General features: G+C 27.7%; 2 protein-coding genes across 2 annotated transcripts; both read right to left on the bottom strand.

The window, feature by feature from the left end:
* Positions 1-666: 666 nt before the first annotated feature.
* CBF5 (H/ACA ribonucleoprotein complex subunit 4, putative) lies at positions 667-2,070 on the bottom strand (the record flags this gene model as incomplete). Its single annotated transcript, XM_029007401.1, has 1 exon — positions 667-2,070. The coding sequence occupies one exon, from the start codon at positions 2,068-2,070 to the stop codon at positions 667-669; it is 1,404 nt and encodes a 467-aa protein (XP_028863794.1).
* Positions 2,071-4,309: 2,239 nt separating this feature from the next.
* PmUG01_13040800 (conserved Plasmodium protein, unknown function) lies at positions 4,310-18,133 on the bottom strand (the record flags this gene model as incomplete). Its single annotated transcript, XM_029007400.1, has 1 exon — positions 4,310-18,133. One exon carries the CDS (start codon positions 18,131-18,133, stop codon positions 4,310-4,312), a length of 13,824 nt encoding a protein of 4,607 aa, XP_028863793.1.
* Positions 18,134-18,400: the final 267 nt, after the last annotated feature.

Below are 18,400 nucleotides of genomic sequence, written 5' to 3'. Positions count from 1 at the left end.
AAGTTCAATATGTCCATAGTCAGATATATGAACTTAAAGGGTAATATGTGAGAGTATATGTCATTATAGGATTGTTAGTCTTTATTGCTGCTTTAAATAAGTAATCAGTTAAAATGTTTTTGCAGAGATTCTTGAAATTTTTGCTATCCTAAGGATTTCAGCATGATGATTTTAGGACATTATAATTTTCCCTGTTTTCCTCTTCTAGTAACAATTGGTAAGTAGAGGTATGCATAAATGGAAACAATAAAACCCTCATTAATATTTACAATTTAAGTTGTAAATTTACTTTTAAAAATAAAAAATTTTGAAACTTTAAAAAAGGAAAGTATATATTAGTGGTTTGCATTAAATATTAACAAAAGCAAATAAAGTGATATTTAAAAAAAAAAAAGAAAAAGAAAAGAAAAACAGTGGGTATGAGAATAAGAAAAATAACAAAGTAATACACTAAAGAACCACCGTTTTGTGGATTATAATTATGCATACATTACACACGCGTATATTGAATAAATTGTTGTAAATTTGCTATGATATAGATATAAAATTTTTTTTTTTTAAATTGGCAACTTGTCATAAATTAGTTTTTACAAATGCATAAAATTTTCAAGTATTATAAAGGAAAGTATGCAACATACATTCGTATTATTTTTGCTTAAACTGTATCTACTTTTTTTTTCGTTTCTTTTTCACTACACCTGTGTCAGAGTGTTCAATGTTATTATTTGCTTCTAGAAGTTTATTCTCCCGTTTTTGTTTCTCTCTCTCATTAAAATTTAAGTTACCATTATCCAAAGCATTTTGTTGAATTATCGTGGTACTTTTTTTATTTTCTTCCATTTTATCACTATTATCATTATTCAGAGTATAAATTGTGGTGTCCCCAACAATTTTAGGAGCATAACCTTCACTTTTTATCCAACTTAAGGGAGTTTTTTCATTTGGTTTTCCATACTTGTCTAACAGACCTGAAAGAATTAATTTTTTTTTTTCCATAGACCTAGAACCAAATCCCCATTTAACATCATATGTATCCCTATCCATTATAACTCTTTTTGTTAAAGAAACAATACCATGATCAACAGTTGCAATGACTGTCGAAGTCATTTGTGCAATAGCTAGTGCAACTGCTTCACCTTTTGTTGTCATTAGAACAATTTCGGAGTTTATATCTATATTAGTATCAAATCTTAAAACACCTGGAATGGTTAACTTTGCACCATAACAAATTGCATTAACTGCACTATCTTTTATAACTATACGCGGGAAATTAATAAGTAATTTTTCTAAAGGTGTTATAATTTTTCTTAAGTAGCTTTCATCACCTGTTGTATCATATATATATTGTGCATCCAAAATATCATGTAATGTACACATATTGTCATACTCAGTCATGTTACCAGATTTTACTCTTCTTAATTCTTGCATATGTGCTCCTACTCCTAATAACAAACCTATATGTTCACATAAAGTTCTTATATACGTTCCTGCTTGACATTTTACCCAAAATACACATATATTATTTATATCATCATAATCTAGTAATTTCGAATCATAGATTGTTCTAACTCTTAACTGTCTTTTAACTGCACATATTAATGGTGGCCTTTGGAATATAGCTCCTTGAAAATTATTTAATACTAACTTTACTTCTTCTACACTATTAGGTTTCGAATGAAATTTGCATACACAAACATATTCTTTTCCAGATTCTTGTTGAGATTTTACAAGTCTAGTTGCCCTATTTAAACAAACTAGTAGTACCCCTGTTACTTTTGGATCTAGTGTTCCACTATGTCCTGTTTTTTCACATTTTAAAATTTTTCTTATCCATGAAACGACTTCATGTGAAGACGGGTTACTTGGCTTATCTAAATTAATTATCCCATATTTTAAATATTCTTCTAAATTTCTTGAGTATGGTGAATTACCCATTGGAAGAGGCGTAAAATGAGATGAACGAATATTTAGTTTATCATAATTTTTTAGTAATAATGGCCAATTCGAAGCATCTATAACAGCTTCTTTTTTTTCCGGTTCTATTTTATATTCTACTTTTGCTTCTTCCATTTTTCTCCTAGCGCTTTCACAAATGCTCTGTATTATGTAAATAGGTACATAAGTATACAAGATGTCACTGCTATATTACCTTATGAATATTTCTACCATGAGCAAGTTACAAAAATATTATTGAATAAAGCATACATACATGTATATATATATTACATATACCTGTATTTTTTTCCTTCATATAATAATGTACATCAATCTCGTAAATTAGCAGTATCTACAACTTAAAATCACACACAAATATATACATCTAATTTGTATTGCGTTTAATTTTTTATTTTTCATAGTCAAATGAATTTCACAATATAAATAATGTTAATTTTTTCTGTTCTGTTATATGAAGTCATTTTTTTATTTCTTGTAACTTTTTTTTTTTTTTTTTTATATGTTAATAAAAATCAATTATATACCGCTGATAATGATTTGTAATTTATAACTTTTGTTCCTTTTTGTTATATTTTTTTTTTAATATTAATGTAAATCGATATAATTAAGAGTCTCCAAAAAAAAAAAGGGCCAGTATGCAAACATATATATATATATATGTATAACGTACTACATGTATATAGTACTAATTTAAAAAAAAATTGAATTATATTTTTGTTTTACTTTGGTCAATCCACATTGTTCTACATTAATATTTGCATATTAAGGAACAATTTTATGTTTATAACTGTTTTTTTTTTTTTTTTTTAAATAATTTTTTCAATGTATATAACAGAATAAAACAAATGTATAATATGTTTAACTGAACATTATGTCAAGTAAGCCTTCCGTGTTATATAATATGACGGTGCGCTACTTCCGAATGTGGTTATACGTAAATTATTATGGAATCATTACGTCAATTTTTTTTTAAGGGAAAAATATACCAATTTTTTTTTTTATATATAGGTACGTGTTACAAATACGAAAAATCGTTTCAACGTAAGATCTTTTTGGTATTCCTTCATTTGTGTCCTTTCATTTTTACCTATTCATTTCTTTATTTCTCATTTTTTAAACTCATTAAGGGTTAAGAAAATTGATATAATAAAAACGAATGATACAAACAGTATTATTTTATGCTATATAAATATGCAAGGATTATTTATAAATCTACAAAAAAAAAAAAAAAAAAAAGATACACCCTTCGTAGTTGTATTCTTTTTTAGTCCGAATTTTTTTTTTTTTTTTTCCATGACATATAATTGTGTACCTTCATTATGATTATTTACTTACGGATCACATAATATATTTTTAGGATTTTAAAAACTGCGTCATTTCGTCATCAAAATTTTTTTTTTTAAAAAACAAAAAAAAAATAATAATAAAAATATGTGAACAATAAATGTCAATAAAAAGGAATAATGGAAATTAATACAAATTAAAAAAAAAAATTAAATAATTATGTATGGAAAAAGAAAAAAAAATAAAAAGCTTCTTTGATTCATTAATTTATAAGCACATTATATATATATATATATATATGTAATAAAATGATGTCATCAATAAAGCTAAAATGTATGGATGTAAATGAAAAAGAATGCATGAAGGTGTAATAAAGTGGACAACAAAAATAATATCAATATTTTTAAAAAAGGTAAAAAAGTAAATATATTTTGAAACAATGATGAGGAATGAGGATCATATATTTTTTATTTTTTTTTTTTAATTTCCAAACAAATGTTAAACATAAACTAGGGTAAACTATAATGAAAAAAAAAAAAAAAAAAAAAGGAAAAAAAAACAAATCTTCTTTACTTTTTGTTGAAAATTTGTAGATTTTTAAAACACATATTCCCCTTTTTCTTTTTACCTTGTGTTTAATCTTGGCTTCTTTTATATTATTCTATTATAACATATAACAGTAATGTCATTCTTTTTGATATATAATAGCATATAAATATATATAAAGGTGAAATTACAATAAAAAGGAAGATAATACACATTTTTTTCCTGAAAATGCATATAATTCTGATAAAGGCACACATTTTCTTACTCATGTTTAACGCATATTAAACATCTGATGTTTTACAAGAATCTATATCTCCTAATTATTTTAAGTAGCTCATATATATACGAACATATAAACCCACGTACATACACTTATAAAAACACGCATACAAAGAAACATGCAAACTCACGTACAAACACACATACATACAAACATGTGTACACACGCCCACAAACATATATACTTACATAAAAATATAATATACACGCACTTCCTCCATGCTCTAAAATAGTTTACACGAAACTAACAATTATTTGGCTGCTGTGAATTGTTATTATTATTTTTATGATTTATTTTATAGTGGGAATTCTGGGTCATAAAAGATGTTCCGTTATTAGGTAGAATGTATGGAGGGATATTATTACAAATATCTCTAGGTTGTGATGGGTTTAATAAAATATTATTTTCATTTACGCTATTATCAACATTTCTCATGTCTTTTACATCAATTTCGTTTAAAGGTAGACCTTGCTGAAATGAATCGTACGAAATAAATTGGTCTTGGTTATTAGATTTATTTTGGTTATTTGACATTTTTCTATTTATCATATGTAGTGCATTTTCATTCAAATTGGTATTAACGTTTCCAGCCATATTTGCGCTAAAACTTCCAGTCATATTTCCACTCATATATCCAGCCATATTTCCGCTCATATTACTATTTAAAATTTCTTTAGAAATAAGTTCATCTTGGTTTCCTATTTGTTGCAAATGATGTATATTAGAAACTTGAGAATTTGAAGGTATGGCAAATTGCCTCTGTTTAATCTTTTTTTTATTTTCTTCATTTAATATAATATTCTGTTTCACATTATACATTTGTTGCATTTTTTGAGGAGATAAAGGGATATTTTGTTGCATTTGTTCCATATGCTTTTTCAATTCCTGTTGCTGAATCTGCAGTTTTTGCATCTGAATTTGTTGTAACTGCTGTGAATGTAATTGCTGTGAATGTAATTGCTGCGGATGCAACTGCTGCGGATGCAACTGCTGTGAATTTAACTGCTGCGGATTTAACTGCTGCGCATTTAACTGTTGTGGATGTAACTGCTGTGGATGTAACTGCTGTGGATGTAACTGCTGTGGATGTAACTGCTGTGGATGTAGCTGCTGTGGATGTAGCTGCTGCTGATTCAGCTGTTTCAATTTCTGCGTTCTTAGCGGGGATTGTTCTTGTTGAGTATGCATGTCTTGTGTTGTTTGATGTACTTGTAACTGATGCTGAGGACTCATATTTTGTGGGTGCAGTTGCTGTGAATGCAGTTGTTGCAACTGTTTTTGTATTTGCTCTTGTTGAATTTTTTGCAACATTTTTTGCTGTCGTATTTGATCATTATGCATTTGATTTTCTGGTGTACACTGATTATATATTTCCTGATATGGTGAATGGGAGCTTGGTTGATTTTCCTTGTCATTATAAGCCTTTTGAAATAATTCTTGCTGTAATTTTTGTTGCAATAATTGTTGATGATAATGTTGTTGCTGTTGTTGTTGATAATGTTGTTGTTGTTGTTGTTGTTGCTGCTGCTGTTGTTGTTGTTGCTGTTGCTGTTGTTGTTGTTGCTGTTGCTGTTGTTGTTGTTGTTGTTGCTGCTGCTGCTGCAAAATTAATTTCTGTTGAATCATATCTTGCGGAGAAAAAACATTTTTCTGCGGTACCTTCTGTATTATATTCTTGGTTAGGCTACTCTTTAAACCCATATTTACCATATTAGAATTATTTACATTATTATCATTAAAAGATGACTTTACATTTTTTCCTTTTAAGGTTGGTGAATGAAATGGGGATATACCCATATTCTTATTGGCATTCTGCACTGAACTAGTAGGTTGATTAAAAAATGGTGCACTTAAATTTGGTTGGTTTAGGTTCGGTTGGTTCATATTAGAATGGCTGATATTCAATTGGTTCATATTAGAATGGTTGATGTTCGACTGATTCATATTAGAATGGTTGGCGTACGGCTGGTTGGTGCTAAATTGGTTTATGTTCGGCTGGTTTATATTTGACTGATTCAAACAGCTTTGCTCCATAATAGCTTTACTTACATTTTGTGGATTCACGTTTGCAGGAATGTTATTCTTTGAGTTCACATTAAACTGATTCAACACTTGAAGAATAAAATTCATTTGATTGACGTACGAATTTGAATTTCCCGGTTTTCTGTTTTGCAAATTTTCATTATTATGTTTCATGTTTTGATTATTTGTATTATTAATATTATTTGTATTATTTGTATTATTAATATTGTTAATATTGTTTATATTAACATTCTGCTGATTTATTCCTTGTAAGTTATTTCCTTGTGTGTTAAAGGGTATTTGGTTATTTGAATCTCTTTCGTAAGCACTGTAAATATAATTATTTTTTTGATCATTAATATGCACATGTGATTGCTGTAATGAGTTGGATAAAACTGATGGCATATTTGAATAGACATTATTATCAACATAACTGCTTTTACTAATATTAATGTTGTTGTTACTACAACTGCTATTGTTGTTACTACTACTACTGTTATTGTTATTGTTACTATTAATGTTACTATTGTTGTTACTATTAATGTTACTATTGCTGTTACTATTAATGTTGCTACTGCTATTAATACTAAGTGCATAATTTTGCTGTACTTTGTTACTGTCCGGAGTAATAGCATCCACATCACTTGGCTGCTTCGTCTGAAGCATGTTTTGGAATAGGTTTGATTTGTCTGAAGCGTTTTTTAATATAGACAATATGCTTCTCTTTTCATCGTTCATATCGTTTTTTCCACTGTTCTGATTGGTACATTTCATCTTTTTAATGAATGGATCATCAGGTGATGACGCGTTCTCTAATTTATTATCTATGTTTGTGCTGTTCATATTTACAAGATTTGAAATGGGGTGAGTAGGATAATGTAAAACCTTTTTAGAATTATTTGAGGATTGCACATGTTGACTTTGTAATCCATTGGAGGGAATACAATTATTATTCACATTTGCATAATTTGGTTGATTATAATTTTGCAGCATATTTGATCTATTTTCATTATTAATCGAATTAAAGTTTTGCATATTACTGCTAATATATTTTGGTACTCCATAATTATAATTAGGAACGTTTTTGTTCATTACATCCATAAAACTCTTTTGTTCGTTATTTATTATATCTGGATTATTCATTATATGTTGATCATGATAAATCCTTAATTGGTTATCGCTCTCTTGCATTACTTGCGAATTAAGGGAATTGGACAACAGATAGTTTTTATCTGATGCAGGTTTTACCATGAGTAGCTCATCATTCATTTTGTGCATTGATGTTAAGATTGTTGAACCTGCTGCTCCTGTAACTCCTGATGATGGTGATGATGATAACGATACTACTGAAATTACTGATGGCACTGACGCTTCTGATGCTGCACATACTTCTGATTCCTTTACTTGATTTTCCATACACATAGAATACATTTTCTTTTCGACAATTAAATTATTATTATTGAACGAATATGGTATTTTTTTTGTTGTATTATTCAATAATATTTCCATCTGTCTTGAATTAGAGTTATTTAATGCGTTACTTGCAGCCATTTGCTTCGTAGCTAATTCTGCACTTTCGTACAATATCGATTTGTTACAAAGCACTTGGTTGTTACTAGCATTTATAGGAATGTGCTTACTGTTCTGTGAAAAAGCATGTATTGGGGTAATGGTTTTACCATCTTCGTTACCTTGCCTCGAAAAAATGTACACATTATTATTACAGTTACTGATGTTGTTATTACCGTTACTGTCGTTATTGTTGATGAAAGTACTTGAAGGTAGGTTACCCGACGGCTTAGTTGCATTCACATTAAACATGGTATCTGTCCTACTAATAAATTGAGAATCTCCCGACATTTGCACCTGTTGCTGTAATATTGCCGAAGCATTTGAATGTATACTTTCTGTGTTAGATAAACATTTATGCAAATTTCGAGGCGACTGGTTCATATTACAGTAGTCTTGAATGTTTTTAATTGGGGTTCCATATTGATTTATTATATTTTTGTTTATATTTTCACTTGATGAATTTTTGCTCGAAGTACTATTATATATATTACCTAACAACTTCTGTTTTTTATTTGGGAAATTTGACTTACCATTATTTACAAATTGGTGATCATTTGAAACACTGATGGGATTCTGACCATTTAATGTATCATTATTATTAGTGCAACTGTTACTGCTACTGTTATTGCGATTGTTACTACTACCGTTACTCTTAATGTTTATACTACTATGATCATAATTGTAATTATTTTTGCTGCTGCTATTATGCGCATTTACCATTTTCTCGTCTACTAGTGGATTGTTTTTTTGTATACGTGCGTCTCCTTGAGAACATGGCCCTTGTTGAATAAGAGATATATTATTAATTGTGTTATTTTTATTCATCATCATTTGAGCTTTCGCTTGTGCTTTACTTGACAAATAAGCTTTGCCATTCTGTACATAATTTAATATGCTATTGTTCTTCAATTTATCTTGTGAAAAATTAGATACACTTATTGATGTTTTATATTTCGTTGTTTTATTTGCTTTCTGTGTGTTTCTAATTGGTAGTGATTTCTGTCTACTACTAAGTAGCAGTTCTGTTTTCGTGTTTTTTTTTAAATGTTTATCAAAATTGAACGATTCATTTATACTTCCCTTATAAGATTTAATTAGTGACATAGATGATCTCTTTGACTTTGCTGATGTCTTCTTTGTTTTCTGAGTTTCCTCTTTAATTCTGGACAAATTCGTGCTGTTATTCTTACTCCTATTACTACCGCTATTATTACTATTGCATTTATTATTAATATCACTACTATTATTATTAATGCTACTATTATTAATATTATTAATATTACTGATATTATTGATATTATTGATATTATTACTAATATTGTCACTTTTACCATTAATTTGGCTGTTAAGATTATTGCTCTGATTGAGAGATGAATCTATATATTTTTCAAATTTATGTTCTTCTTCATTTAACTTATATGGTGTAAGACCATTATTAGACACATGTGCAGTGGTTCCTTGATCAACTGTATTTTCCGATTCAATTCTAAAAACATTACATTCTTTTTCTAAAAATTCTTCACTCTTTTTGGCTTGCTCCGCACAGACAGATAAATTGGCTTTATCATCATTATTATTGTTACCACTGCTGCTACCATTGATATTACCATTAACGTTACAATTATCATTAATAATATGGTTACTGACCTCACTGCAGACGTTATTGTTATTCTTATTGCTTAAGTCATTGCTAATGTCCTTATGTCCATCTTTGTTCATGGAGTTTCCTGTTAAATCGGTGAAATTGACATCACATAAGACTACCTTAGTATTATCATTGTTCTTACTACTTTTGTTAGGTACATCGCTGTTACTATTATCGTTAACACTAGTGTTAACACTATTGTCGGGTTTACTAATATGCCATATTTCACTTATCTCCTTATTACTTGTATGTTGTGTGGAAATCTTGCCATACACTTCATCTTCCACTTTCTTCATTTCTCTATAAATGCTCATCGGTAAATCCTTCTGGTCAGGAGGAGTGGGTCCCTCAATCTCTTTCTTATCAATAATTTTATCACGAGATACACTTTTATCCCTGTTTTCGTCTATTGTTATGTCACAATTATGTAAATTTTCCTTATATAATGATTCTTCCTTTTGCTCTACAACCATATCTGTATATATATTTTCCGTTTTAAATATATCATCGTTTTCATTAAAATTATCATTGATGCATTGTGTATACGCTTCTAAACGTGTATCTAAAAGTTGTTTATCAACTACTTTGTTATTTGTAGCAGTTACTAAAGAATTATCCATAGGAAAATTTTTTAATTTATCTAAAATATAATCAGCTAATAAAATTTGCGATATTAAATTTTTACATTCAAATCGTTTTCTCATATTTTTAATATTATTTTTCTTTTTGTCATCAACATAAGGAACATAGTTCAATATCTGTTGTGCAAATTCATTTACAGTATTATATGATTCATTTGGTGAATATATAAAAAAATCATTATGATTATAAAATCTGTTATAGGATATACTATTTATTTTCTCTACATTTTTCTTTTTTCTTTTTTTATCATATTCAATTATTTTTTTAATAAATTTAACAAATTCTTTATCTATTTTTTCTGTACATATGTCATTGACGTATTCATTATTCGGTAATTTATAATTAAGTTCACCATTTAGTGCGTCTAACAAACTATTATAATATCCTACAATAGGCTTTATTTTATTTAAAAAATTCTGAATGATCTTATAAAAATTTTTGTTTTTTACAATATATTTATTTTTTAGTAATGATATAAATTCATTAACATTTCTTTTATCTTTGCATATAGAACACAGCCACCTTTTTAAACTATTCCAACCGTTTAACTTATCATTTTGTAAATTTTTTTCATTCTTCTCTTTATCCTTTATCATTTCACCTGATACAACGTTTGAATTGCAAGATAAGTGCAACGTACCTAAGTCATCCTTACTATTCGCTTCGTCAAACAATGCACAATCGTGTTTACCCCTTATTCTTGTTCCACCTTTCCTTTCCACTGCTTCCACCCCTCCAACCGCTTCTACTACTTTTTTTTCTTTTATTTCTAAATTATATTCTGTGTACGTATTCCCTACCTTATTTTCACTTCCACCGTATTGCCCTTTCATATTTTCATCCGTATTATTTGCTTGGTTTTCTTGCAATTGCTGCTTTTCCTTTCCTTTTTGAAGATAATTCATACGATCCTCTTGTTCCTCTTGCATCTCTTTTTCTGATGAGTCACTTTTGTCTTCCCTTTTACCATCACATACTGCCCCTTCTACATTCTCTCGCAGTTTCATTCGCTCATCCTCTCTATATTGCTTATAACCCTCATTTGTCTTATCATTTTCTACTCCTCTTTGCATATCACTACTTCCGCTTTCATCTTTCATATGCGCATTAACTCCAATTACCATTTTCCCTCTTTCCTTTGCACTTTTAAACCCTTCTTTAAAGCATTCAGATTTTATACATGTCAAATCATTTAATTTTAATGTTAATTTTTCTATGTCACTATAACTAAAAAAGCTATCTTTTCCACAATCCAAATCTCCTTCTGAAGATTCGTTAGTATTTTCGGAAAAATCCGGAAATAAATTATTAACATAACTTTCATTTTTATATAAATTTATAAGTACATTACTATTTTTATGCAAATATGGATCATTCAATTCTTCCTTCATTTCATTCACTGCGTTAATACTACTATTCCGTTCGTTGTAACTGCTACTATTTTTATTATTCATACTCGACATAAAATTTATTGTATTGTTTCCTTCTAATAAGTCGTTATATAACGCACCTAACAACTCTCTTCTTTTCTTTTGATCTGGTAGAACATCATTATTGTCCCTACTTTTCTCCCTTATGTTAGATACATCATCTCCCTGTTTTCGTTGCTTCAGTGCTCTTATTTTTTCATTCTCTTTTTCATATTGCTCAACTTGTTCATCAACTGTAAAATTATCAGAATTCCTAACTGATTCACTATTACAACTTCTTTCCCTTATCTTATACCCCTCAATTTTTTCATTCATGTATTTATTAAAAGAGTCTAATAATATAGTGGTGCTTGTTGACGAAAATATGGGTAGAAATTTTAATTTTTTCAATGGTTTTTTACGCATTTTTTTGTTACTTAAGTAGTGCTCAGCATGCATATTTAATGATTTCATATTCTCATATGAAATTCCTTTTATGATGGATAAAAATTTATCCTTACACTCATTTGCGCTTCTGTTTATTTCATAAATGTGATTTAATTTATTATAAGATGCTAATGCTAATGATATAATATCCCAATTTATAAGATATATATAATTACCAAAATTACCATAATAATGATAATTATGATAATTATCATAATTATCATTATTAACATAATTAATATTTTTAAATGTGTCACCGACAATCATTTTGATTTTTTCCTCAAAATTTTTATTCTCGAAAATTTCAATACCATTATCTATTTCGTTATTATCAGGGGTAAACACAACTGAGTTGTTCACACTGTTCATCTCAATACTCCTATGTTCTTCCATTTCAACATATATTCCTTCATTAACATTGATTTTCTCGTTTCTCATGCCATTACATTTATGTAAATGATTTCTGTGCTCATCTTCATCCACCTTTCGTTCATCCAATATACTACTCATTGATATTATATTATTACCCGTTGAATTGTCACTTGGTAAATTTTTTTCAATTTTTTTTTCCTCTTCTGAGCAGATCATTGTAATGAAGTTCTTATTGTCAATGTTTTTCTTTTTTACCACTTCAACCACATTTTGCGCTTCCTCCATTTCCCCCCCCTTTTTGACTTCTTCAATATTTATGTACTTCATATATGTCTTGGTCAAAATGAGAAGAAAAATAATTTCGTCCATGGCCCACTCTTCCCTCTTTTCGTTCCACTCCTTCAAATTCTCTTCAACGTGCTCCTCAACAAAAAGAGTATTCTCCTTTGACAGTTGTACATCATCTTTTTGTGTAATTTTATTTACATAACCATTTTCCTTCTCTTCTTGTTTATAGGGCATAACCTGCTTTTCTTCTTCTACGCAATTTATTTCCTGTTGTGAAATAATTTCTTCTTCTACATTCATTAAAATACGTTCATTTGCTGATACTTTTTCATATTCCTCAATAATTTCTATATCCTTTTCGTTTTCTACTTTGTTCAATTTACGCCTGGGTGTTCTTTTCTTTGCTGATGTTATATCTGGAAAGTCTTTTTTGCGTTTTTTTTTTTCTTTTTTCATTTGCTTTTTTAATATATGCGGAGAATTTTTTATATAAAATAAATATAAAAAAAAAGTGAATTCATCGTATTCTGATAAATTCATTAAAGGCAAACGAATATCATTATAAAAATCATCAATATATCCAAATTCGAAAGGATATATTTGCCCTCCATACAATTCCATATGGTTCATAAAAAAGTTTACATTCTTTTGTTTTATTTCGTTAACATATTCATTTATATTTTTTTCCCCTCCTAATACATACGTTTCTTTGTTTATTATATTATCAACAGAGGAATAAGGTATCACAATTAACTCTTTAACATTTCCATTGTTTAAAGGAGGAAGTCTCAAAACGTTATTGTCTGAATGTTTCATATTTTCATAATAATCCATATAATTCTTGCTATTATGGAAGCTATAGTTATTTCTTAGATTATCATTATCCCTATTATCATTAACATCAACTTGGTATATTTTTTGATATTTGTTTTCATATTGTTTGTATTCTTTATATACCTCCTCGTCAAATTCATCCGCTTCGCTCTTGATTTCCTTATCTACTATTTTTAGTTTAAGTAGTTGACCTTCCTTCGTTTGTTCTCCTCTGTGCCCTTCTTTTGGTTCGATCTCTTCCTCTTCCTCTTCTTCTTCTTCTTCTTCTTCCTCTTCTTCATCCTTCTGTTCTTTCAGTTCTTCACGCCCTTCCATCTGTTCTTGTTCTTCTTGTTCCTCTTCGTCATCCTGTTCACCTTGTGCTTCTTCTACTTCCCCTTGTTCATACTCACCAGCAGCATTATACTCTTTTTTTTCCTTTTTCTTTTTCTTGCTATGCTTTGGGTGATAACATTCTTGTTTCATATCATTATCTCTTATCATCAAATTCGAACGGTTTCCTGTTAGGGTTAAATAATCATTCCCTTCATTTGGGTGCTCTACTTCACTATCATTTAAAATGTGATCATTTTGATAAAAAATATTTTCATTAACTTCAATGAGAGAAATACTCATAAAAAGTAAACAATAAATAAACAAGTGATTACTTATATGTAGATAGTTATTCCAATCTGCGTAGTAATAATTATATTCTTCATTGTAATGAAGAGTATTTTGTTTCATATGTTCATCAATGTTAAAATTTTCGGAACTCTTAAACCCTCTTTTATTAATACTATATTCATGTTTATATAGTAGTTCCTTATTTACATTTTCCTCAATATTCATAAAACGCTGTTCATAATTTTCAAAGGCAGCTATGAATTTTTCATCCAAAGCATGTACGTAATTATTACCACTATTTCCACCACTGCAATTACTACTATCATTATTATAGTCACCATTAGCACTTTCATTAATATCACTCATATCATTACCATTATTACTATCGTTATTCTTCCGAATGTTCAAAGAATCTCCATTCGTATCAATGTTTGTACTATTTGGTGAATTGTACATACTACCACTTTTGTTATTCCTATTTGTAGTAAGATTAAGATCGTTACAACTCTGATCATCTTTCTTCTTATTCATAAAATTAAATGTGAGCATGTTGCAAGCAATGTCGAATATACTACTTGGGTTAGAATCTTTAGAAAGCGTATCAGAATTACGCTTGGAGTTTTCTCCTGTTTGGTCCGTTTGGTACTTTTTTCCCCTTCTGTCCGATGCATCGCTATTCGTTAAAAATTGATTTACATTTGTGGTGCACTGCTTATTTAACGAGATATTATTCCTATCAACTTGAAAATTATTTTCTTCTATTTGTAAATTTTTTTTAATTGATTTAAAGAAATCTTTCTTTAAAACATGCTTGTTTTTAATTTTATGATCTAGATCTATTGGAACTAAATCAGGTCTAATTTCATTTAATATAAAAAACCAAAACATTTTAATATCATTTGATATTTGAGACGATATAAAATATTTATCTTTTTTTTTCCTTTCTTCAAAATGATTATTCATCAGGTAACTAAATCTTTTGGAAACATTTCTTTTCCATCTTTTTTCTTCATAATAATCTATACTCATCCATACCATTTCTTTCAACATAAAATTATTATGTGTTTGAAAATTATGAAGTGGCTCTTGCTGTTTGTATGTTCTTCCATTTTTTATAATTTTGTATGCATTTTCTGCAATAAGAAGATTCAATGAGTATTTATCATTTTTTTCTTGATAACAATTTTTTTTCCCTATCTTTTTTTCTTTTTTTCTTTTACTCGTTTCCTTTTTTTCAGTTATTAATAGGGAAGAATTATTATTAACTGAAGGAATATCTTCTTTTCCTAAAATTACTTGGCTTATATCACCATTTGGGTTTTCCCCTTTACCTTTGTTTTCTGTGCTCTTACTTTTTTCGTTTTTCTTTTTTTTATCCACTAAGTTGATGTTTTCATTTGAGCGTTTATTTTGATGTGCACTTTCGTTTTTATTTTGATGTTCATTATCCTGTTTATTTTGAAGCCCATATTCGTTTTTATTTTCCTTCACATTATTGTCATTTTCATTGTTGTTGTTATTGTTACTATTTTTTTTGCTGCTGTTATTAGCATCTTCGTTGTTTTTTTCATCCATTTCATCTCTGTTTTTCTTCTTCTTATTATTCTCCTCATCACCCTCTTCATTGTCATCATCCCCATTATTACTATTCTTACCGTTATCCCCTTTGCACTGGTTACTACCTCCCCTGTAGTTACTGCCACTTGCATTGTTACTGTTGGCATTGGTATTACCATTGCTATTTGTATTGCTACTGCTATTGTTGTTCGTACCCTTGCTGTTATTGCTACCGCTGTCTCTGTTACTACTGTTGTTGCTATCTCTTATGTTGTTACCATTGTTATCTTCATTGCTGCAATTGCTATGATCAATACGGTTGCTATGATTACTACAACTGCTACGATTGCTGTGATTACTACGATTGCTATGGTAGCTACAGTTGTTACAATTAATACGACTACTGCGATTGCTACATTTACTAGAGTATGTTTTCTCAAAGAAAATGTTCATGGGATTCTTAACATCACTTCCACATTTCCGCCACCCCAATTTAAGGTGTAGCACCTTCATGTGTTTATATTTCAAAAGAATATTTTTAAAACAGTTTAACACAAAAATATAAAGACTATTTTTTTTCCTCATTAAATTCTTAAAGTATGCATAATTAAAACAATCTTCTGATAATGGGGAGAGTTTCTTTATTTTTCTTAAGTTCCTCTCAATGTTCGTAATCCTGTTCAAACGTTTTTTTTTTTTTTTCTTTCTTCTATATTTTCCATCCTTTCTTAATTTATTATGAACACTTTTTAAATTCATATTCATATGAAAACTCATTATCATATTTACATTCATTATTTTACAATATTTTAAATTAATTTCCAAATTTTCGTTTTGGCTTTTCCTTAAATTGTGCACATTTTCACCCATTTCCAGTTCTTCCCTTTCTGCTGCGGATGATATATATGTTTTTTCATTAACTTTTTTTACATTTAACTCAATATTATAAATAAATAACAACTCAAAAATACACATAGAATTTCTCCTTGTTTTTATAATTGAACAGGAGTAATTTTTTTGTGATTTTTGAAAATATTGTTTATTCAAAAGGACATAGTAAATTAAGTAATTAAATTTATATATTAACAATATAACGGAAAAAAGTAAATTATTAATCAGAAATATAAAAAAGAAATTTATAAAATATTCTTTTAATATATTTATAATTGTACCATATTTTATTACAATATAAAATTCCTTACTACGTAACGAATTATAACACAAATTTCTTATCATCTTTAATTCCTTTTTTTTTTTCATATTATATTTTAACGCCCTATTTATTATAAATTTTATGTAGTATATAACAATATTAACTTTAATTAACTTTTGAATAATTATTACTTTAAAAATATTAAAACATATTATTAACGTTGATTCATTTACATTATGAAGTTCCTTTGTAAGAATTATTGAATATGTGTTTTTATTAAAATCTTTTATAATTTTCATTAAAAAAAAATTCAGTGGTTTCTTAATTATCTCTTCTATTTTGTCAATAAAAACATTTTCCCTTACTCTCACTTCTGATAAAGTATTTTTATGTGAAATATTACACGTATTGCATAAACCACTATCATCTGCTTCATTAACATCATACATTCTATAACAAAGAAGATGATAATAGTTAACTTCTTGCACGTCTATATTTATTAAATTTTTAATTATATTACTAAAACATATTCTACTGTAATTAATTATATTTCTTCTCTTAAAATAATTATGCGCATTTTTACAATATATTATTACATTATATACATTTTTTTTAAATGTGCCTTTTACAGCTTTTCTGTAATTCCATTTTCTGCGTACATGAAAAGATGTTAGTTGAATTTCTTTATTTTTAATTTTTACGCAAACATATGTTACTTTTCCAATGTAACTAGGACGATTATTACTATAGCATGTATTGCAGTTAGTCATATTCTCATGACTATTATTCAAAAGACTATTATTATTACTATTATAATTTTTGCGGCACATACTACATCGGAATGTTTTCTTACTCTTTGTAATTTCATCCTTTATTATTAAGGAAAAAAAAGATTTCCCCTTGAAACAAAAAAATATATCAATATTAAATTTACTTAAAACACAATAAATACAGCTATTTCTTTTAAATAGCTTTACAGACTTATTATTATCAATATCGTAGTAGTACATGTAACAATTTTTTGCTACTTTATTTGAATTGATAATTGATAATATTTTTTTGTCTTTTTCTTCTCCTTTCTTTATTTCTACATATATATTTTTACCTTTTCTACTTACTTTATTTAAAATATAATATTTATATTTCTTGAATACATAACCAGAACAATTACATAATAACAAAAACCATAACTTTTTAAAATTATATATATAACATATATAAATAGAAATGTATATTTTAATTAAAAATAAAATTATATCGTATATCATTTGAAAATAAGCTAAAAGTATCAATATGATTCCTTTTTTATATTTTCTGTAATTAATTAAATTAAAGAAAAAAATATTACATTTGCGGTTGCGCTTAGTGTGTGTTTTTTTATGAATAATTTGTTTTTTAACAAAATAGTTTAAAACAGCCATTTTAACATCTTTAAATGGATGAATATCATACTTTAAAACTTTTTTGTGGTCATTACTCCTATAATACCTATATACTTTAATAACATTTTTATTAGAATTCATTTTGTCTTGAGAAATACTAATTTTGCCTGGTTAATTTTATGTTCTATCTTTTCTAATGAATACATCCGAAAAAATTTTTTAACTTCGAGTGTTTCTTATATTTATTTGGTTAAACATTTTATTTTTTTTAATTTCTTGAAATATGTTATAATCCTTTCTTTGCATATTCCTTGTTATGTTTTTTAATTACTTCTTTTATTTCCGAACATAATTTTTATATACTTTTAAAGTTGGAGAAGCTTCTATTTTTTAAAGAATTATTTTCAT

Source organism: Plasmodium malariae (assembly GCF_900090045.1).
Source record: "Plasmodium malariae genome assembly, chromosome: 13".
Lineage (NCBI taxonomy): Eukaryota > Apicomplexa > Aconoidasida > Haemosporida > Plasmodiidae > Plasmodium > Plasmodium malariae.
This window is presented reverse-complemented; position numbering and strand designations above follow the sequence as displayed.